The following is a 22,990-nucleotide window of genomic DNA, read 5'->3' as shown; positions in this document are numbered from 1 at the left end:
TGTATGGGGATTCACAGTGTAACAGGATCATACCAGGTGTGTATGGGTATTCACAGTGTATCAGGATCCTGCCAGGTATGAACGCTTTTTCACAACTTTTAAGCCTGGATTAACTGGAGTAATAAAACATCTGCAAATTTACAAATAATTGAGAACTGCGAATAGGAATGGATCGCGCAGACGATTCAAAGATTATTCGCAAATCAAAATCTAACTTTATTCTGTTTCCTCCACCCTTTGAACTTGATTCCCAGATTCTGACAATCTCTCAATAAACGGCTACAATCAAACATTCTGATTCTCAGAAGTGAAATAAACGGTTTGAAATCTCCATTTCATCACTTACCTTTCAGGTGACTGGGTATTTCAGATAAACCTCGTCCGATGTTCATATAATCAAATGGATCAGGACCTGTTTAAATCAATGAGCTTTCGTAAAATCTGATCTGTGTAATATTATAGTAAATTCTGCATTGTTTCAATCTGAAATTGAATTCAGTGTGTGATTTTAACGTACCAAGTTCCTGAATCTCTTTCAGTATTTTGACCAACTTTGGTATTCTGTGCATTTTCACAAAGGATTCCCACATCACCCTTCGGGCCCGGGAGCCTTTCTCCATCACCAGATTGAGGAGAAGTTTGGAACTGTCTGCCCTGTTTCCCTTCTCCGCGAGCTCAGTGACTTTCTGTAAAGAATAATAATGAACATATTGAGGAGTGGAGTGAAAGACAAAGACTGAGAATGAGAAGGAAAGGAGCTGCTCCGTGATGGGATCTCCCAGTTTATATTGAGTGGAGTGGAGTGAAAGACAAAGACTGAGAATGAGAAGGAAAGGAGCTGCTCCGTGATGGGATCTCACAGTTTATATTGAGGAGTGGAGTGAAAGACAAAGACTGAGAATGAGAAGGAGCGGAGCTGCTCCGTGATGGGATCTCACAGTTTATATTGAGTGGAGTGAAAGACAAAGACTGAGAATGAAAAGGAGCGGAGCTGCTCCGTGATGGGATCTCCCAGTTTATAAAGAACACAGAAAGTAATCACAGGGCCGGGTATTGATCAATTCTGAACATGGGCAGAATATTCTGTTAACACCTTGATTCAGTCATTATGGGAATGAAATGTGATGAAACTATAATGTAAATGAGAAATATTGTTCTCAGAGAGTGAGGAATCACTGAGAACCTGCAATAGTTTTAATGGGACTTGTTTTCTCTGTCCTTCAGTGTCCAACATGACATCAGATTACTGATTGACAATATGATACTCCTGTTACTCGCACTTACCTCCTACTCTCACAAATTATTGATTTGTCTAAAAATAAAACAGCAGCGAATCAGAGCTGAAGTGACAGGGAAGGGACGATTCTAAAGTGAGGAAATCAGCTGGAAAACTGTCTGAGAAATTACCACTCCTGATTTACCAGTGAGGACAGCCGACCAATAATAATAACGGTGCTAAATATCCGTCACTTTTCTGTAAGTAATTAAATGTCTGACACCCAGTTTTCTGCACATCCACTGCCGGTATGAAACCTCGGTAACCGGGAGCACATATCCAGCAATGGGGCTCGTGCAGCCAAGACTGTCATCAGTAACAATGTATATTTATATAATGCCTTTAATGTAGAAAGACGTCCCAACACTGGACCACTACTGCTTGGGTGATGATGAGATGCACAAGATGTCAGAGCCAGAGCAATAGAGAATTCTAGGGGGCAGGAGGGCTGTAAGGCTGGAGGAAGTCAGAGTTTGGGTGGGACGAGGCCATGGTGTGGCTTAAACAGGACGGCATTCGAAAACTGTGAGGCAGCAGGTGAGTGAGCACAGGAGTGAGAGGTGAGTGGGATGGAGGAGGGACAGGGTACAGGCAGCAGCGTTTGGGATGAGCTGAAGTTTACCGAAGGCAGAGGACGGGAAGCCAGCCAGGAAAGCATTGGAATAGTTGAGTCCGGAGGAAATTTCCTCCAATTAAATATTGGAAAGACCAAATCCATCCCTTTTCACCTACAGACTCCACTATTCCAATGGTCTCCTGGCCGGCACTCCATCTTCCACCATCCATAAAATTGAGCTCACCCAAAACGCTGTTGCCTGTATCCTAACTACACCAAGTCCCATCACCCACTGTGCTCGCTGACCTACATTAGCTCCCGGTCCGGGAACACCTCTATTTTAAAATACTCATCGATGTTTTCAAATCCCTCATCATTCGCTCCTCCCTGTCTCTGTAACCTCCTCCAGCCCGACAACCCTCCGACATCTCTGCACTCCTCCAAGTTTTGCCTATTGCGCATCCCCGATGGAAATCGCTCCACCATTGGCAGCTGTGAGTCAGCTGCCTAGGCCCTAACCTCGAATTCCCTCCCTAAACCTCTCCACCTCACGCTCCTTTCCTTCAAAGAAACTCCTTATAACCTACCTCTTTGACCGAGCTCTCCTAATAACTGTTCACGTGGCTCGGAGTCAAAATTTATTTGATAATTGCTCCTATGAAGCGCCTTGGGATGTTTTACTATGTTAAAGGCACGATATAAATGCAAGTTGATGTTACCCTGTCCTTTCTCTGTACAGATACTGACCATTCCGCTGGGTATTTCTATCTCATCCAATCATTGGTTCAGATTCAGAATATTTGTAATTTCATCCATTTCTCCTCTGTTTGGCCTGTTTCTGTTCTGTAACATTCTATGATTCGAAGATGTGATATTCTGTCAGTTCTGTTATGTTATGTTTAAATAATCCAAACTCATTCTGTGTCCATCCCACTTACGTGATACTCTTGTCCACTGAAATGTTTCTCATACGTTAATACGAAGTTGACGCCCTCCACTCCCTCTTCAATCGCCTGTTCCAGTCTGTCCCGGTAGAATTTCGTCAACTGGAACAGCTGGTAATCGTCGCACTTTGTCAGGAGCTCAGTGATTGCAGTGTTCGGATCTGTGAACAAAAATGGAGAAAACTAAACACATTATCGACTTTCTATCCGGGCGGCGACATTTCCTCTTAAACCAAACAGCTGAAGCCTCCTGCGAGGCACATTATCAAACACCTTCTGAAAACCCATATACACCGCATGTGCTACATTCCATCGTTCCGTACAGTCAATTCTTAAAAAAACGGTGTTTAAATATGTGAAACACGACTTGTCTATAGTGAATCCGTTCCAGCCTCCCGATCATCCCCTGTATCTCTAATTCGATCTGGAATTATAGATTCGAGGAGTTTGCCCACCACTGACGTACACTAATTGATCTCCAGTTACCCGGTTTACCTTGTCTCCCTCTTGAACAGATACACTACTTTGTCTCTTTCTAATCTATCAGCACAGTTTTTATATGCAAAGTCTCCTCCCTGACTTCATTTCACCGCATTCGTTGTGGGTCCAGCGGCTGCTCCACTTTGGCTATTCTTCTCAGATGCAAATCCTTCACTAGTTATCTCTAACTCTGGTCCCACATCCTCCTCCAGTACACCCACATTCCCACTAACACCAGTGTTAGAATCTTCATTAATCTCCCCTCAAAATGTTATAACCAGGAAGATTTTGCTCTGAGTCCCGTGTAAACATAAACCATATGGTCTCATATCTCCTGGACCATATCTCTTATGCTTCTGACTTTCCAAATGTGTTTGGAATGATTTGTACATTCACAGACACAACATTTAAAACGAACTCTGATTTATGGGGAATTTTAAACAGTATTCGTTTTTTCCCTGACATCAATAAGCTTATCTCTCATTACTTCTAAGTCCCCTTCCTTTATTCTGCTAATATCTTTTCATTATTTCTTAAATCTTCTATTTCTGCTCCAACAGTCCATTTAGAGGAGGATGTGGGACCAGAGTTAGAGATAATTAGTGAAGGATTTGCATCTGAGAAGAATAGCCAAAGTGGAGAAGCCACTGGACCCACAACGAATGCGGTGAAATGAAGTCAGGGAGGAGACTTAACTCACTCTACTCCCCAAGACCGTGAATCCTTCCCTCCTGCTCCAGCCCAAGAACCACACATTGACCTGCCTCATGTTTCCCTCCTTAAGTGGCCGAGTGTAAAACAATCCGGAGATCACCACCTGGAGGTCTTATCTTATATCTAGAGCCTCAGTCCTAATATTCCCTCTATAAACGTATTTCTATCCGTGTAATTGGTTCCGACCATGACTATCCACTGCTCTCCTTTCCTTCAGAGATGGTCCCACCTGTTCCAGGATGTTCTTCTTTCTGGCACCAGGGCGGTAACTTACTATTTGGGACCTGCTCAGGGCTGCAGAAGAGTCTGTATATTCCCCTGACTATAAAATCTCCCACCACTATCACTCTCCTATTTCTGTGACCCACCGACCTCTCACCCCCACCCCACTCGGGGTGTCCCCCAGCTCCCCGTTCTCACACTTACTCAGGAAGACAATCCTCTCAGCCACTGTCTCTATCCAACTTACAGTCCCCAACACCAGGTACCAATTGGACAGTTCCAGTAATCACAAGATCCCTCCACCTGTGACTGCACTGTCCCTCTAGATGGTCACTCACTTCCCTCTATCTACACAGTATCTGTGATGTTACCTCTTCTTGTGTGAGCTGCAGGTTCCTGCTCGTGATCTGGACCCCTTGTCAGGACAGAAATTATATTTTGATGAATTTTCTGAACCTACCTGTGTCCATTTGCATTCTTGTTGAAGATGTTGGATCTTTTCCCCTGTTTGGACTTTCAGCCATGGTGGTGACAAACGTTCCTAGATTCAGATGCTCTGTAATAAATATAATATTAACAGGAGGGTTAGACAGAAATATTAAAATGAGCAGGAGCGCGTTCCCTTGTTAAACATGAAACCAAGTCCCTCCTCCCCCATCAGTACAACAGCCGTTAGTTCTGGGATCGAGCGTATCTCGATTGTTATGATCAACGCTCTACATCAGGTGGGACACAGACAGCTGCCCAGTGAAATCCAGTGAGTCCTGCTGATCTCCACAACCCAGTTCCCGTCGGTCGAGACTCTGCACCGGGAGCGCCCATTGGTAAGATTTGCTCACACAGTGCCAGCAGAACCAGCCTTATAGCTGAGGTAGTGAATAATCTGAAAGGAAATATGGAGCAGCATCATCATTGATGAATTAAATGGCCCTTCACTCGGTTTTACATTCTGGCGCTATTGTATTATTTTATTCACAGAAGTGTTTAATATTTTTGATTTGTTCAGTATTGATAGTAAATCCTCGTACTTTATGAATTTGATATCTATCCACATATATAATATATAGCTGGGTTTAATTCCTCTGGTCACTGTGGGCAGCGATATTGTCCGTGTGTTAATGGAGATGTGTCCTGGTTGGTGCTTCTATTAGAATATATTTACCACATCACTCATGTTGTCAGCACATGACAATTGAGCACTGCAGGAAGTGAGGAGATTTACCACTGTTCTAATATTAACACGAAGGAGCACTGTAGGAGGTGGGGAGATTTACCACTGTTCTAATATTAACACTAAGGAGCACTGTAGGAGGTGGGGAGATTTACCACTGTTCTAATATTAACACTAATGAGCACTGTAGGAGGTGAGGAGATTTACCACTGTTCTAATATTAACACTAATGAGCAGTGCAGGAGGTGAGGAGATTTACCACTGTTCTAATATTAATACTGATGTATAATGTTATGAATCGTGTAACTTTAAAGCGTTAGGTGATGCACATCATTCATATTTGGAATCTCATTAAGGGTTTCACAATCTCAGAAAACACCATGAATATATGAGATAGATTTGACTGCTGTTTTACAATCTGAATTCTCCTCTTGTGTTTGTGTTTCGAACAGAATTCGTGGCGGGGGCTGAAGATGGTGTCTTCAGTCTTCCCAATGTTTAATTGGAGAAGTTATTGAACTCGTCTAAGACTGGATCTCGGACTGGCAGCGTAACAGAGCAGAGGGAGTAGAGGGGTCGAGAGAGGTGGTGGAGTGGTAGAGCGGAGTGTTCTCTGTATACCTGTGAAAGCTGATTCGGATAATGTCTCCAAGGGGCAGTATATAGATGAGAAATAGGAGGGGGTGAGGTTAGATCCACGGGGGGATTCCAGAGGTAACAGTGTGGGGGTGGGAAGAGAAGCTATTGGTGATGATTCTCCTGATACGACTGGACAGGTAAAAGTGGAACCAAGTGAAGGCAGTCCCACTGAGCTGGACAACGGAGGAGAGGCTTTGGAGGAGGATAAAGTGATCGACCGTGTCAAAGGCTGCAGAGGTGGTGAAGAATGAGGAGGGATAGTTTACCATGTTCACAGAAGGTGTTATTTGTGACATTGAGTATTTCCACTTCAGTGCTGTAACAGGAGGGGAAACCCGATTGGAGAGATTCAAACATGAAGTTGTGAGAAAGATGGGCAGAAATTCTGAAGGCGACAAAAGATTGAGAGGAAAGGAAGGCTGGCAGTCGGGATACACGTGTCTAACGATTCACCCACTTGTCTATCTGGGCGCCTCTCATTGATCAAGCCCTCTCCTCTGTAATACAAAAGTCTCATTTGTGGTTTAATCTTAACGAACAAGTTAAACTCAGTCAACTTTTCCATAACATTCCACGCTCTGGCTGGGATACTGGAATCTCCCATTTTCACCGGAGGAGTTCGCTTGTTCCAAGATACAGAATTAGAGAAAAGATTCCAAAATTCCCTTTTTGCAAAACTGATTCATAAAATGCAGCCTCGTCACTTCCCTTTATTACATAGAATCACACAGGTGGACAGCACAGAAATAGGCCATTCGGATCAACTGGTCGAGGCAGGTGTTGATGCTTCACTTGAGCCTCCTCCAACCACACTTAATCAAACCTGATCAACATATCCTTCTATCCCTCGTGTTTATCGAGTTTCAAACTTCAAAGCATCTTTTCTTTGTAGTGAGGCTTTGTAATCTGGAGATTGCCTTCTCACCGACCCTGTACAGTTCACGTGTTGTTGTTTGTCCATCCCACAAAGTCAAACTGACACCGACACCCCACTGACCCGGCCCCGCACCCACACCCCACCGACCCGGCCCCACACCCACACCTCACTGACCCGGCCCCACACCCACACCCCACTGACAGTGGGCGAGAGGTTACACTCCAATTTTAATACCTGAATTGTGTATTCTGATGTGTAACAGGAAGTGAATGTGACAGGAGACGAGTGAAGCATTAAGTGTGACACGTAGGGCAAATGAGCGTTAGAAATAAGACTTTTAATTCGTTACTAGAGCATCTCGATGGCCTTGTTCAAACTGTGACAGATGAACTGGAATGTGTTCTCGCTGTTTTTGAAACAGGCCAGAATGGGAGGCGGACATGTGTGAATGTTCACTATAATACCAGCAGTGCTGGGAGGACTGAATAAATCGTAGAATAATTTTCTCAGTTAAAATAGTATTCAAACAGGAGTTGTTTGTTTTAGAAAAGTATTATTAAACCATGGCAACAGGAAGTCTTATGAATTATACATATCTACACAACCTACTGCTGGATTATAATCTCATTTTTCTGATAATACAAACTCTTTAAAATTTTTATCGTATCCAGATGTCCCAACTCCTGGTATGCCAAATATATAGAGAGGAGTTTACACTGAAAGTTTCATGGTCTGAATATATCGATAGTTTACACTGAATGTTTCATTGTCTGAATATATCGATAGGAGTTTACACTGAATATATTCAGACCATGAAACATTCAGTGCAAACTCCTATCGATATATTCAGTCCATGAAACAATCGATAGGAGTTTACACTGAATGTTTCATGGTCTGAATATATCGATAGGAGTTTACACTGAATGTTTCATGGTCTGAATATATCGATAGGAGTTTAAACTGAATGTTTCATGGTCTGAATATACAGATAGGAGTTTAAACTGAATGTTTCATGGTCTGAATATATCGATAGGAGTTTACACTGAATGTTTCATGGTCTGAATATTTCGATAGGAGTTTACACTGAATGTTTCATGGTCTGAATATATCGATAGGAGTTTACACTGAATGTTTCATGGTCTGAATATATCGATAGGAGTTTACACTGAATGTTTCATGGTCTGAATATACAGATAGGAGTTTAAACTGAATGTTTCATGGTCTGAATATACAGATAGGAGTTTAAACTGAATGTTTCATGATCTGAATATATCGATAGGAGTTTACACTGAATGTTTCATGGTCTGAATATACAGATAGGAGTTTAAACTGAATGTTTCATGGTCTGAATATACAGATAGGAGTTTAAACTGAATGTTTCATGGTCTGAATATACAGATAGGAGTTTACACAATGCTCATCCGCTTCATTCCTGACAGTATTAATATTCCCGGGGTTCATTACTCAGACTATTAATGCTCCTCCACTCCATTCCTGACAGTATTAATAATCCCGGGTTTCATTACTCAGACTATTAATACTCCGCCGCTACATTCCAGACAGTATTAATAGTCCCACGCTTCATTACTCACGCTGTTAGTACTCCTCAGCTCCATTCTAGACAGTATTAATAATCCCGGGCTTCATTACTCACGTTGTTAGTACTCCTCCGCTCCATTCCAGACAGTATTAATATTCCCTTCCCACACCCACCGTCTGCTGGGGCCGCAGACAATGGCGAAGGTGGACTCTCAGGCCGCCCGGCCCGCTCTTCTGCTTCCACCACCCCCGGGCCCTTCAACCCCCGCTCCTCCTCCTCCTCCTCCTCCTCTTGGCCGCCCTCCGCCTGCCGCTCATCCTTCTCCTCTGCGCCGCCCGCACTCTGCCTCTTCCTCCACCACCGCCACATTGCCGACTCTCGGACAGATGCTCCACCGGCCGCGCTCTCCCAACAAGAGCCCTCCACCGTGAGTCTGCAAAAGCGTCAGCGCGCCTGCGTCAAACACAGCCCCGCCCCTGAAAACCGGACGGTGAGTGACAGCCCCGCCCACTCCATCACCACGGCAGCTGATTGGTTGGTTGACTGACTGACAGGCGGGCGGTGACCCCGCCCTCGCCTCCCCGGCAGCCGCTCGGTGAGTGACACTGAGGCCCAGGCCCGTCCCCTGTTACCCTGACAACCAAAGAGATTGACGGAGAGGGCGCTTCCAGGGACTGGGAATCATGGGTCAGAGAATCATTTTATTGTCAGGAGTGCGGGGGGTGGAGGACAGGGGTGAGGAAGTCTGACTGTAATTGGACAGGGACTTGGTGAGAGCTCACCTGGAGCACAGGGGTGAGAAAGTCTGACTGTAATTGGACAGGGACTTGGTGAGAGCTCACCTGGAGTACAGGGGTGAGGAAGTCTGACTGTAATTGGACAGGGACTTGGTGAGAGCTCACCTGGAGTACAGGGGTGAGGAAGTCTGACTGTAATTGTGCAGGGACTTGGTGAGAGCTCACCTGGAGTACAGGGGTGAGGAAGTCTGACTGTAATTGTACAGGGACTTGGTGAGAGCTCACCTGGAGTACAGGGGTGAGGAAGTCTGACTGTAATTGTACAGGGACATGGTGAGAGCTCACCTGGAGTACAGGGGTGAGGAAGTCTGACTGTAATTGTACAGGGACTTGGTGAGAGCTCACCTGGAGTACAGGGGTGAGGAAGTCTGACTGTAATTGTACTGGGACTTGGTGAGAGCTCACCTGGAGTACAGGGGTGAGGAAGTCTGACTGTAATTGTACAGGGACATGGTGAGAGCTCACCTGGAGTACAGGGGTGAGAAAGTCTGACTGTAATTGTACAGGGACATGGTGAGAGCTCACCTGGAGTACAGGGGTGAGGAAGTCTGACTGTAATTGTACAGGGACTTGGTGAGAGCTCACCTGGAGTACAGGGGTGAGGAAGTCTGACTGTAATTGTACAGGGACTTGGTGAGAGCTCACCTGGAGTACAGGGGTGAGGAAGTCTGACTGTAATTGTACAGGGACTTGGTGAGAGCTCACCTGGAGTACAGGGGTGAGGAAGTCTGACTGTAATTGTACAGGGACTTGGTGAGAGCTCACCTGGAGTACAGGGGTGAGGAAGTCTGACTGTAATTGTACAGGGACTTGGTGAGAGCTCACCTGGAGTACAGGGGTGAGGAAGTCTGACTGTAATTGGACAGGGACTTGGTGAGAGCTCACCTGGAGTACAGGGGTGAGGAAGTCTGACTGTAATTGTACAGGGACTTGGTGAGAGCTCACCTGGAGTACAGGGGTGAGGAAGTCTGACTGTAATTGTACAGGGACTTGGTGAGAGCTCACCTGGAGTACAGGGGTGAGGAAGTCTGACTGTAATTGGACAGGGACTTGGTGAGAGCTCACCTGGAGTACAGGGGTGAGGAAGTCTGACTGTAATTGTACAGGGACTTGGTGAGAGCTCACCTGGAGTACAGGGGTGAGGAAGTCTGACTGTAATTGGACAGGGACATGGTGAGAGCTCACCTGGAGTACAGGTGTGAGGAAGTCTGACTGTAATTCGACAGGGACTTGGTGAGAGCTCACCTGGAGTACAGGGGTGAGGAAGTCTGACTGTCATTGTACAGGGACTTGGTGAGAGCTCACCTGGAGTACAGGGGTGAGGAAGTCTGACTGTAATTCGACAGGGACTTGGTGAGAGCTCACCTGGAGTACAGGGGTGAGGAAGTCTGACTGTAATTCGACAGGGACTTGGTGAGAGCTCACCTGGAGTACAGGGGTGAGGAAGTCTGACTGTAATTGGACAGGGACTTGGTGAGAGCTCACCTGGAGTACAGGGGTGAGGAAGTCTGACTAATTCGACAGGGACTTGGTGAGAGCTCACCTGGAGTACAGGGGTGAGGAAGTCTGACTGTAATTGGACAGGGACTTGGTGAGAGCTCACCTGGAGTACAGGGGTGAGGAAGTCTGACTGTAATTGGACAGGGACTTGGTGAGAGCTCACCTGGAGTACAGGGGTGAGGAAGTCTGACTGTAATTCGACAGGGACTTGGTGAGAGCTCACCTGGAGTACAGGGGTGAGGAAGTCTGACTGTAATTGTACAGGGACATGGTGAGAGCTCACCTGGAGTACAGGGGTGAGGAAGTCTGACTGTAATTGTACAGGGACTTGGTGAGAGCTCATCTGGAGTACAGGGGTGAGGAAGTCTGACTGTAATTGTACAGGGACTTGGTGAGAGCTCACCTGGAGTACAGGGGTGAGGAAGTCTGACTGTAATTGGACAGGGACTTGGTGAGAGCTCACCTGGAGTACAGGTGTGAGGAAGTCTGACTGTAATTCGACAGGGACTTGGTGAGAGCTCACCTGGAGTACAGGGGTGAGGAAGTCTGACTGTAATTCGACAGGGACTTGGTGAGAGCTCACCTGGAGTACAGGGGTGAGGAAGTCTGACTGTAATTGTACAGGGACATGGTGAGAGCTCACCTGGAGTACAGGGGTGAGGAAGTCTGACTGTAATTGTACAGGGACTTGGTGAGAGCTCACCTGGAGTACAGGGGTGAGGAAGTCTGACTGTAATTGTACAGGGACTTGGTGAGAGCTCACCTGGAGTACAGGGGTGAGGAAGACTGACTGTAATTGGACAGGGACTTGGTGAGAGCTCACCTGGAGTACAGGGGTGAGGAAGTCTGACTGTAATTGTACAGGGACTTGGTGAGAGCTCACCTGGAGTACAGGGGTGAGGAAGTCTGACTGTAATTGTACAGGGACATGGTGAGAGCTCACCTGGAGTACAGGGGTGAGGAAGTCTGACTGTAATTGTACAGGGACATGGTGAGAGCTCACCTGGAGGACAGGGGTGAGGAAGTCTGACTGTAATTGTACAGGGACTTGGTGAGAGCTCACCTGGAGTACAGGGGTGAGGAAGTCTGAATGTAATTGGACAGGGACTTGGTGAGAGCTCACCTGGAGTACAGGGGTGAGGAAGTCTGACTGTAATTCTACAGGGACTTGGTGAGAGCTCACCTGGAGTACAGGGGTGAGGAAGTCTGACTGTAATTGGACAGGGACTTGGTGAGAGCTCACCTGGAGTACAGGGGTGAGGAAGTCTGAATGTAATTGGACAGGGATTTGGTGAGAGCTCACCTGGAGTACAGGGGTGAGGAAGTCTGACTGTAATTGGACAGGGACTTGGTGAGAGCTCACCTGGAGTACAGGGGTGAGGAAGTCTGACTGTAATTCTACAGGGACTTGGTGAGAGCTCACCTGGAGTACAGGGGTGAGGAAGTCTGACTGTAATTGGACAGGGACTTGGTGAGAGCTCACCTGGAGGACAGGGGTGAGGAAGTCTGACTGTAATTGTACAGGGACTTGGTGAGAGCTCACCTGGAGTACAGGGGTGAGGAAGTCTGACTGTAATTGGACAGGGACTTGGTGAGAGCTCACCTGGAGTACAGGGGTGAGGAAGTCTGACTGTAATTGGACAGGGACATGGTGAGAGCTCACCTGGAGTACAGGGGTGAGGAAGTCTGACTGTAATTGGACAGGGACTTGGTGAGAGCTCACCTGGAGTACAGGGGTGAGGAAGTCTGACTGTAATTGTACAGGGACTTGGTGAGAGCTCACCTGGAGTACAGGGGTGAGGAAGTCTGACTGTAATTGTACAGGGACATGGTGAGAGCTCACCTGGAGTGCAGGGGTGAGGAAGTCTGACTGTAATTGTACAGGGACATGGTGAGAGCTCACCTGGAGTACAGGGGTGAGGAAGTCTGACTGCAATTGGACAGGGACATGGTGAGAGCTCACCTGGAGTACAGGGGTGAGGAAGTCTGACTGTAATTGTACAGGGACATGGTGAGAGCTCACCTGGAGTACAGGGGTGAGGAAGTCTGACTGTAATTGTACAGGGACATGGTGAGAGCTCACCTGGAGTACAGGGGTGAGGAAGTCTGACTGTAATTGGACAGGGACTTGGTGAGAGCTCACCTGGAGTACAGGGGTGAGGAAGTCTGACTGTAATTGGACAGGGACATGGTGAGAGCTCACCTGGAGTACAGGGGTGAGGAAGTCGGACTGTAATTGTACAGGGACTTGGTGAGAGCTCACCTGGAGTACAGGGGTGAGGAAGTCTGACTGTAATTGTACAGGGACATGGTGAGAGCTCACCTGGAGGACAGGGGTGAGGAAGTCTGACTGTAATTGTACAGGGACATGGTGAGAGCTCACCTGGAGTACAGGGGTGAGGAAGTCTGACTGCAATTGGACAGGGACATGGTGAGAGCTCACCTGGAGTACAGGGGTGAGGAAGTCTGACTGTAATTGTACAGGGACATGGTGAGAGCTCACCTGGAGTACAGGGGTGAGGAAGTCTGACTGTAATTGTACAGGGACATGGTGAGAGCTCACCTGGAGTACAGGGGTGAGGAAGTCTGACTGTAATTGTACAGGGACATGGTGAGAGCTCACCTGGAGTACAGGGGTGAGGAAGTCTGACTGTAATTGTACAGGGACTTGTTGAGAGCTCACCTGGAGTACAGGGGTGAGGAAGTCTGACTGTAATTGGACAGGGACTTGGTGAGAGCTCACCTGGAGTACAGGGGTGAGGAAGTCTGACTAATTGTACAGGGACTTGGTGAGAGCTCACCTGGAGTACAGTGGTGAGGAAGTCTGACTGTAATTGGACAGGGACTTGGTGAGAGCTCACCTGGAGTACTGGGGTGAGGAAGTCTGACTGTAATTGTCAAGGGACTTGGTGAGAGCTCACCTGGAGTACAGGGGTGAGGAAGTCTGACTGTAATTGTACAGGGACTTGGTGAGAGCTCACCTGGAGTACAGGGGTGAGGAAGTCTGACTGTAATTGTAAAGGGACTTGGTGAGAGCTCACCTGGAGTACAGGGGTGAGGAAGTCTGACTGTAATTGTACAGGGACTTGGTGAGAGCTCACCTGGAGTACAGGGGTGAGGAAGACTGACTGTAATTGCACAGGGACTAGGTGAGAGCTCACCTGGAGTACAGGGGTGAGGAAGTCTGACTGTAATTGTACAGGGACTTGGTGAGAGCTCACCTGGAGTACAGGGGTGAGGAAGTCTGACTGTAATTGTACAGGGACTTGGTGAGAGCTCACCTGGAGTACAGGGGTGAGGAAGTCTGACTGTAATTGTACAGGGACTTGGTGAGAGCTCACCTGGAGTACAGGGGTGAGGAAGTCTGACTGTAATTGTACAGGGACTTGGTGAGAGCTCACCTGGAGTACAGGGGTGAGGAAGTCTGACTGTAATTGTACAGGGACTTGGTGAGAGCTCACCTGGAGTACAGGGGTGAGGAAGTCTGACTGTAATTCTACAGGGACTTGGTGAGAGCTCACCTGGAGTACAGGGGTGAGGAAGTCTGACTGTAATTGTACAGGGACTTGGTGAGAGCTCACCTGGAGTACAGGGGTGAGGAAGTCTGACTGTAATTGTACAGGGACTTGGTGAGAGCTCACCTGGAGTACAGGGGTGAGGAAGTCTGACTGTAATTGGACAGGGACTTGGTGAGAGCTCACCTGGAGTACAGGGGTGAGGAAGTCTGACTGTAATTGTACAGGGACTTGGTGAGAGCTCACCTGGAGTACAGGGGTGAGGAAGTCTGACTGTAATTGGACAGGGACATGGTGAGAGCTCACCTGGAGTACAGGTGTGAGGAAGTCTGACTGTAATTCGACAGGGACTTGGTGAGAGCTCACCTGGAGTACAGGGGTGAGGAAGTCTGACTGTCATTGTACAGGGACTTGGTGAGAGCTCACCTGGAGTACAGGGGTGAGGAAGTCTGACTGTAATTCGACAGGGACTTGGTGAGAGCTCACCTGGAGTACAGGGGTGAGGAAGTCTGACTGTAATTCGACAGGGACTTGGTGAGAGCTCACCTGGAGTACAGGGGTGAGGAAGTCTGACTGTAATTGGACAGGGACTTGGTGAGAGCTCACCTGGAGTACAGGGGTGAGGAAGTCTGACTAATTCGACAGGGACTTGGTGAGAGCTCACCTGGAGTACAGGGGTGAGGAAGTCTGACTGTAATTGGACAGGGACTTGGTGAGAGCTCACCTGGAGTACAGGGGTGAGGAAGTCTGACTGTAATTGGACAGGGACTTGGTGAGAGCTCACCTGGAGTACAGGGGTGAGGAAGTCTGACTGTAATTCGACAGGGACTTGGTGAGAGCTCACCTGGAGTACAGGGGTGAGGAAGTCTGACTGTAATTGTACAGGGACATGGTGAGAGCTCACCTGGAGTACAGGGGTGAGGAAGTCTGACTGTAATTGTACAGGGACTTGGTGAGAGCTCATCTGGAGTACAGGGGTGAGGAAGTCTGACTGTAATTGTACAGGGACTTGGTGAGAGCTCACCTGGAGTACAGGGGTGAGGAAGTCTGACTGTAATTGGACAGGGACTTGGTGAGAGCTCACCTGGAGTACAGGTGTGAGGAAGTCTGACTGTAATTCGACAGGGACTTGGTGAGAGCTCACCTGGAGTACAGGGGTGAGGAAGTCTGACTGTAATTCGACAGGGACTTGGTGAGAGCTCACCTGGAGTACAGGGGTGAGGAAGTCTGACTGTAATTGTACAGGGACATGGTGAGAGCTCACCTGGAGTACAGGGGTGAGGAAGTCTGACTGTAATTGTACAGGGACTTGGTGAGAGCTCACCTGGAGTACAGGGGTGAGGAAGTCTGACTGTAATTGTACAGGGACTTGGTGAGAGCTCACCTGGAGTACAGGGGTGAGGAAGACTGACTGTAATTGGACAGGGACTTGGTGAGAGCTCACCTGGAGTACAGGGGTGAGGAAGTCTGACTGTAATTGTACAGGGACTTGGTGAGAGCTCACCTGGAGTACAGGGGTGAGGAAGTCTGACTGTAATTGTACAGGGACTTGGTGAGAGCTCACCTGGAGTACAGGGGTGAGGAAGTCTGACTGTAATTGTACAGGGACATGGTGAGAGCTCACCTGGAGTACAGGGGTGAGGAAGTCTGACTGTAATTGTACAGGGACATGGTGAGAGCTCACCTGGAGGACAGGGGTGAGGAAGTCTGACTGCAATTGTACAGGGACTTGGTGAGAGCTCACCTGGAGTACAGGGGTGAGGAAGTCTGAATGTAATTGGACAGGGACTTGGTGAGAGCTCACCTGGAGTACAGGGGTGAGGAAGTCTGACTGTCATTGTACAGGGATTTGGTGAGAGCTCACCTGGAGTACAGGGGTGAGGAAGTCTGACTGTAATTGGACAGGGACTTGGTGAGAGCTCACCTGGAGTACAGGGGTGAGGAAGTCTGACTGTAATTCTACAGGGACTTGGTGAGAGCTCACCTGGAGTACAGGGGTGAGGAAGTCTGACTGTAATTGGACAGGGACTTGGTGAGAGCTCACCTGGAGGACAGGGGTGAGGAAGTCTGACTGTAATTGTACAGGGACTTGGTGAGAGCTCACCTGGAGTACAGGGGTGAGGAAGTCTGACTGTAATTGGACAGGGACTTGGTGAGAGCTCACCTGGAGTACAGGGGTGAGGAACTCTGACTGTAATTGGACAGGGACATGGTGAGAGCTCACCTGGAGTACAGGGGTGAGGAAGTCTGACTGTAATTGGACAGGGACTTGGTGAGAGCTCACCTGGAGTACAGGGGTGAGGAAGTCTGACTGTAATTGTACAGGGACTTGGTGAGAGCTCACCTGGAGTACAGGGGTGAGGAAGTCTGACTGTAATTGTACAGGGACATGGTGAGAGCTCACCTGGAGTGCAGGGGTGAGGAAGTCTGACTGTAATTGTACAGGGACATGGTGAGAGCTCACCTGGAGTACAGGGGTGAGGAAGTCTGACTGCAATTGGACAGGGACATGGTGAGAGCTCACCTGGAGTACAGGGGTGAGGAAGTCTGACTGTAATTGTACAGGGACATGGTGAGAGCTCACCTGGAGTACAGGGGTGAGGAAGTCTGACTGTAATTGTACAGGGACATGGTGAGAGCTCACCTGGAGTACAGGGGTGAGGAAGTCTGACTGTAATTGGACAGGGACTTGGTGAGAGCTCACCTGGAGTACAGGGGTGAGGAAGTCTGACTGTAATTGGACAGGGACATGGTGAGAGCTCACCTGGAGTACAGGGGTGAGGAAGTCGGACTGTAATTGTACAGGGACATGGTGAGAGCTCACCTGGAGTACAGGGGTGAGGAAGTCTGACTGTAATTGTACAGGGACATGGTGAGAGCTCACCTGGAGTACAGGGGTGAGGAAGTCTGACTGTAATTGTACAGGGACATGGTGAGAGCTCACCTGGAGTACAGGGGTGAGGAAGTCTGACTGTAATTGTACAGGGACATGGTGAGAGCTCACCTGGAGTACAGGGGTGAGGAAGTCTGACTGTAATTGTACAGGGACTTGTTGAGAGCTCACCTGGAGTACAGGGGTGAGGAAGTCTGACTGTAATTGGACAGGGACTTGGTGAGAGCTCACCTGGAGTACAGGGGTGAGGAAGTCTGACTGTAATTGTACAGGGACTTGGTGAGAGCTCACCTGGAGTACAGTGGTGAGGAAGTCTGACTGTAATTGGACAGGGACTTGGTGAGAGCTCACCTGGAGTACTGGGGTGAGGAAGTCTGACTGTAATTGTCAAGGGACTTGGTGAGAGCTCACCTGGAGTACAGGGGTGAGGAAGTCTGACTGTAATTGTACAGGGACTTGGTGAGAGCTCACCTGGAGTACAGGGGTGAGGAAGTCTGACTGTAATTGTAAAGGGACTTGGTGAGAGCTCACCTGAAGTACAGGGGTGAGGAAGTCTGACTGTAATTGTACAGGGACTTGGTGAGAGCTCACCTGGAGTACAGGGGTGAGGAAGTCTGACTGTAATTGGACAGGGACTTGGGGAGAGCTCACCTGGAATACTGGGGACAATTCTGGTCTCCTTATCTGAGGAAAGATATACTTGGCTTCGAGGCGGTACAACAAAGGTTCACTGCATTAATCCCTGGGATGAGAGGGTTCTCCTCTGAGGAGAGATTGAGTGGAATGGGCCGATACTCTCTGGAGTTTAAAATAATGAGAGGTGATCTCATTTAAACATCAAAGATTATGAGGGGGTTTGACAGGGTCGATGCTGAGAGGATGTTTCCCCTGGCTGGAGAGTCTCGAACAAGGGGGCATAGTCTCAGGATAAGGGGTCAGACATTTAGGACTGAGATGAGGATGATTTTTTTCACTCAGGGGGTTGTGAATCTTTGGAATTCTCTACCCAAGAGGGCTGTGGATGCTCAGTCATTGAATATATTCAAGGCTGAGATCGATAGATTTTTGGACTCGAAGGGAAATTAAGGGATATGGGGGTCGGGCAGAAAAGTGGAGTTGAGGTTGAAGTTCAGCCGTGATCTGATTGAATGGCGGAGCAGGCTCGAGGGGCCGTGAGGCCGACTCCTGCTCCTATTTCTTATGTTCTTCTAGATCTCACAGGACCATAAAATGATTGACTAACCGACCATAGAATCTGAAATCACAGGATGATAGATCGTAGAATCACATATCACAGAATCATATCGAATCTTAATCATAGAGATTTACGGCCCAGAAGGTTGCCATTCGGCCCATCGTGCCTGCGCTGGCCGAAAATGAGCTATCCAGCCTGATCCACTATCACTGAAAGTGTTAATACTCCCCACTCCATTACTGACAGTATCAATACTCCCTGTTCCATCACTGACAGTTTTAATACTCCAATGCTCCATTCCTGACGGTGTTAATACTACCCCACTTTATTACTGACGGTATTAATAATCTCATGCTCCATTACCGAGGTAATTAATACTCCACCACTCTAATCCTGATGGTATTAATACTTCACAGCTCTAATCCTGACAGTATTAATACTCCCCATTCGATTCCTGACAGTAGTGATAATCCGCTGCTAAATCAGACTGTATTAACACACTGACAGAATGAATACGCCCCAGCTCCATTCCTTAAAGTATTAATATTAAACTGAAGAAATGTTGATGGTTTGAATACTCCCCCACTCCATTCCTGACAGTATTGATCTTCCCCGCTCCATTCCATAAGGTATCAATACGCCCCAACTCCATTCCTGACAGTATAAATACTCCCTGCTCCATCACTGACAATATTAATATTCCAACGCTCCATTCCTGACGGTATTAATACTCCCTCACTCGATTTCTGACGGTATTAATACTCCCTCGCTCGATTTCTGACGGTATTCATACTCTCTCGCTCGATTTCTGACGGTATTCATACTCCCTCGCTCGATTCCTGACGGTATTAATACTCCCTCACTCGATTTCTGACGGTATTTATACTCCCTCACTCGATTTCTGACGGTATTAATACTCCCTCACTCGATTTCTGACGGTATTCATACTCCCTCACTCGATTTCTGATGGTATTAATGCTCCCTCGCTCATTTCTGATGGTATTAATGCTCCCTCGCTCATTTCTGATGGTATTAATGCTCCCTCGCTCATTTCTGATGGTATTAATGCTCCCTCGCTCATTTCTGATGGTATTAATGCTCCCTCGCTCATTTCTGATGGTATTAATGCTCCCTCGCTCATTTCTGATGGTATTAATGCTCCCTCGCTCGATTTCTGACGGTATTAATACTCCCTCGCTCGATTTCTGACGGTATTCATACTCCCTCACTCGATTTCTGACGGTATTAATACTCCCTCACTCGATTTCTGACGGTATTAATACTCCCTCACTCGATTTCTGACGGTATTAATACTCCCTCACTCGATTTCTGACGGTATTCATACTCCCTCACTCGATTTCTGACGGTATTCATGCTCCCTCGCTCGATTTCTGACGGTATTCATACTCCCTCACTCGATTTCTGACGGTATTAATACTCCCTCACTCGATTTCTGACGGTATTAATACTCCCTCGCTCGATTTCTGACGGTATTCATACTCCCTCGCTCGATTTCTGACGGTATTCATGCTCCCTCGCTCGATTTCTGACGGTATTCATACTCCCTCGCTCGATTTCTGACGGTATTCATACTCCCTCGCTCGATTTCTGACAGTATTAATACTCCCTCGCTCGATTTCTGACGGTATTAATACTCCCTCGCTCGATTGCTGACGGTATTAATACTCCCTCACTCGATTTCTGACAGTATTATTACTCCCTCGCTCGATTTCTGACGGCATTAATACTCCCTCGCTCGATTTCTGATGGTATTAATACTCCCTCGCTCGATTTCTGATGGTATTAATGCTCCCTCGCTCGATTTCTGATGGTATTAATGCTCCCTCGCTCATTTCTGATGGTATTAATGCTCCCTCGCTCATTTCTGATGGTATTAATGCTCCCTCGCTCATTTCTGATGGTATTAATGCTCCCTCGCTCATTTCTGATGGTATTAATGCTCCCTCGCTCATTTCTGATGGTATTAATGCTCCCTCGCTCATTTCTGATGGTATTAATGCTCCCTCGCTCATTTCTGATGGTATTAATGCTCCCTCGCTCATTTCTGATGGTATTAATGCTCCCTCGCTCATTTCTGATGGTATTAATGCTCCCTCGCTCATTTCTGATGGTATTAATGCTCCCTCGCTCATTTCTGACGGTATTAATGCTCCCTCGCTCATTTCTGATGGTATTAATGCTCCCTCGCTCATTTCTGATGGTATTAATGCTCCCTCGCTCATTTCTGATGGTATTAATGCTCCCTCTCTAATTTCTGATGGTATTAATGCTCCCTCGCTCATTTCTGATGGTATTAATGCTCCCTCGCTCATTTCTGATGGTATTAATGCTCCCTCACTCATTTCTGATGGTATTAATGCTCCCTCACTCATTTCTGATGGTATTAATGCTCCCTCGCTCATTTCTGATGGTATTAATGCTCCCTCGCTCATTTCTGATGGTATTAATGCTCCCTCGCTCATTTCTGATGGTATTAATGCTCCCTCGCTCATTTCTGACGGTATTAATACTCCCTCGCTCATTTCTGATAGTATTAATGCTCCCTCGCTCGATTTCTGACGGTATTAATTCCACCCGCTCCATTCCTGACAGTTATATTACCCCTTCTATTACTGAGAGCATTAATACTCTCCCTCTCCATCACTGACTGTATTAATAGAATCAAATATCACATGGCACAGAACCACATACCATCTCAGAATCATAGAAATTTATGACCCAGGAGGCCATTCTGCCCATCGTGCCTGTAGCTGAAAATGATCCACCCAGGTGACTGACATCACGCGCACTCCCGGCTCGCGCGGTTTCGGTTTAACGGCCGCGCAGTTTTAAAATCAGCCGTCTCGTGATCGGGGCCGCACCGCCCCCCTCGCGGTCAGTTAATCAAGCGCGGGGCGGGGACCGAGCCCCGATTGGTCAACGGGGATGTCAATCAGCGGGTTCTGACCCAATCGCAGGGGCGGACTCTGGGAGGGGGCGTTAATTGACGGTGAATGTCCGCAGTGCGCATGCCCCGACCCGCCCAACCCCGGATGGAGCGCAGTCGGTGGAGAAGAAGGCGGTTTGGAGACAAAATGGCGGCCAAGGCGGAGCGGGTGTAATGGAGAGAAAAAAAGAGAGAGAAGGTGAGTGAGTGAGGCTGAATCCACCTCACCCCCCGCGGACGGACGGAGCCGCCGCCCTGTGGATGGAGGGAGCGGGCGGGCGGGTGAGTGAGGGGAGCTTGAGATGAGCGGGCGGTCGGTCTCGGTGATCTCCCCCCTCCCTCCGGAGATGGCGGGGCGCGGGGAGATCTGTGAATCGGAGATTAGATCAGCCCGGGTCCCGAGACTGAGAGCCGGAGCTCCTTTAATCAAAACCCCGGCCCCGGGGATTGAATAAACTCCCGGGAAAAACAATCAGAGAGAAGGAGGAACTGAGGGGGGGTCTCAGTATTTGATGAACTGAGGGGGGGGTCTCAGTATTTGATGAACTGAGGGGGGGGGTCTCAGTATTTGATGAACTGAGGGGGGGGGTCTCAGTATTTGAACTGAGGAGGGGGTCTCAGTATTTGATGAACTGAGGGGGGTGGTCTCAGTATTTGATGAACTGAGGGGGGTGGTCTCAGTATTTGATGAACTGAGGGGGGTGGTCTCAGTATTTGATGAACTGAGGGGGGTGGTCTCAGTATTTGATGAACTGAGGAGGGGGTCTCAGTATTTGATGAACTGAGGGGGGGTCTCAGTATTTGATGAACTGAGGAGGGGGTCTCAGTATTTGATGAACTGAGGGGGGGTCTCAGTATTTGATGAACTGAGGGGGGTGGTCTCAGTATTTGATGAACTGAGGAGGGGGTCTCAGTATTTGATGAACTGAGGGGGGGTCTCAGTATTTGATGAACTGAGGGGGGGGTCTCAGTATTTGATGAACTGAGGGGGGGGGGTCTCAGTATTTGATGAACTGAGGGGGGTGGTCTCAGTATTTGATGAACTGAGGGGGGTGGTCTCAGTATTTGATGAACTGAGGGGGGGGGGTCTCAGTATTTGATGAACTGAGGGGAGGGGGTCTCAGTATTTGATGAACTGATGGGGGGGTCTCAGTATTTGATGAACTGAGGGGGGGGGTCTCAGTATTTGATGAACTGAGGGGGGCGGTCTCAGTATTTGATGAACTGAGGGGGGGGGGGTCTCAGTATTTGATGAACTGAGGGGGGGGGTCTCAGTATTTGATGAACTGAGGGGGGGGGGTCTCAGTATTTGATGAACTGAGGGGGGGGTCTCAGTATTTGATGAACTGAGGGGGGGGGGGGTCTCAGTATTTGATGAACTGAGGGGGGGGGTCTCAGTATTTGATGAACTGAGGGGGGGGGGGTCTCAGTATTTGATGAACTGAGGGGAGGGTTTCGGTATTTGATGAACTGAGGGGGGGTCTCAGTATTTGATGAACTGAGGGGGGGGGGTCTCAGTATTTGATGAACTGAGGGGAGGGTTTCGGTATTTGATGAACTGAGGGGGGGGCTCAGTATTTGATGAACTGAGGGGGGGGGGTCTCAGTATTTGATGAACTGAGTGGGGGGGTCTCAGTATTTGATGAACTGATGGGAGGGGGTCTCGGTATTTGATGAACTGAGGGGGGGGTCTCAGTATTTGATGAACTGAGGGGGGGGTCTCG

The 22,990-nt window shown here is 48.1% G+C and overlaps 1 protein-coding gene across 3 annotated transcripts in view; it reads right to left on the bottom strand.

Moving 5' to 3' along the window:
- Positions 1–21,197, bottom strand: part of LOC137314029 (NACHT, LRR and PYD domains-containing protein 3-like) — a 29,410-nt gene extending 8,213 nt beyond the window's left edge. Inside the window, exons 1-5 of one of the 3 annotated variants that reach the window (XM_067979732.1) lie at positions 21,032–21,197; positions 4,653–4,748; positions 2,771–2,937; positions 518–686; positions 347–412 (exon numbers count right to left, since the gene is read on the bottom strand). In XM_067979732.1, coding sequence (XP_067835833.1) covers positions 347–412; positions 518–686; positions 2,771–2,937; positions 4,653–4,716 — 466 coding nt within the window. In that variant the 5' untranslated portion in view covers positions 4,717–4,748; positions 21,032–21,197. The other 2 variants (XM_067979731.1, XM_067979733.1) reach the window with 2 other exon arrangements.
- Positions 21,198–22,990: the final 1,793 nt, after the last annotated feature.

This window comes from Heptranchias perlo, unplaced genomic scaffold, assembly GCF_035084215.1.
Source record: "Heptranchias perlo isolate sHepPer1 unplaced genomic scaffold, sHepPer1.hap1 HAP1_SCAFFOLD_50, whole genome shotgun sequence".
Taxonomy (NCBI): domain Eukaryota; kingdom Metazoa; phylum Chordata; class Chondrichthyes; order Hexanchiformes; family Hexanchidae; genus Heptranchias; species Heptranchias perlo.
Note: the sequence above shows the minus strand (reverse complement) of the source record. Positions and strands in the feature narration are given on the sequence as shown.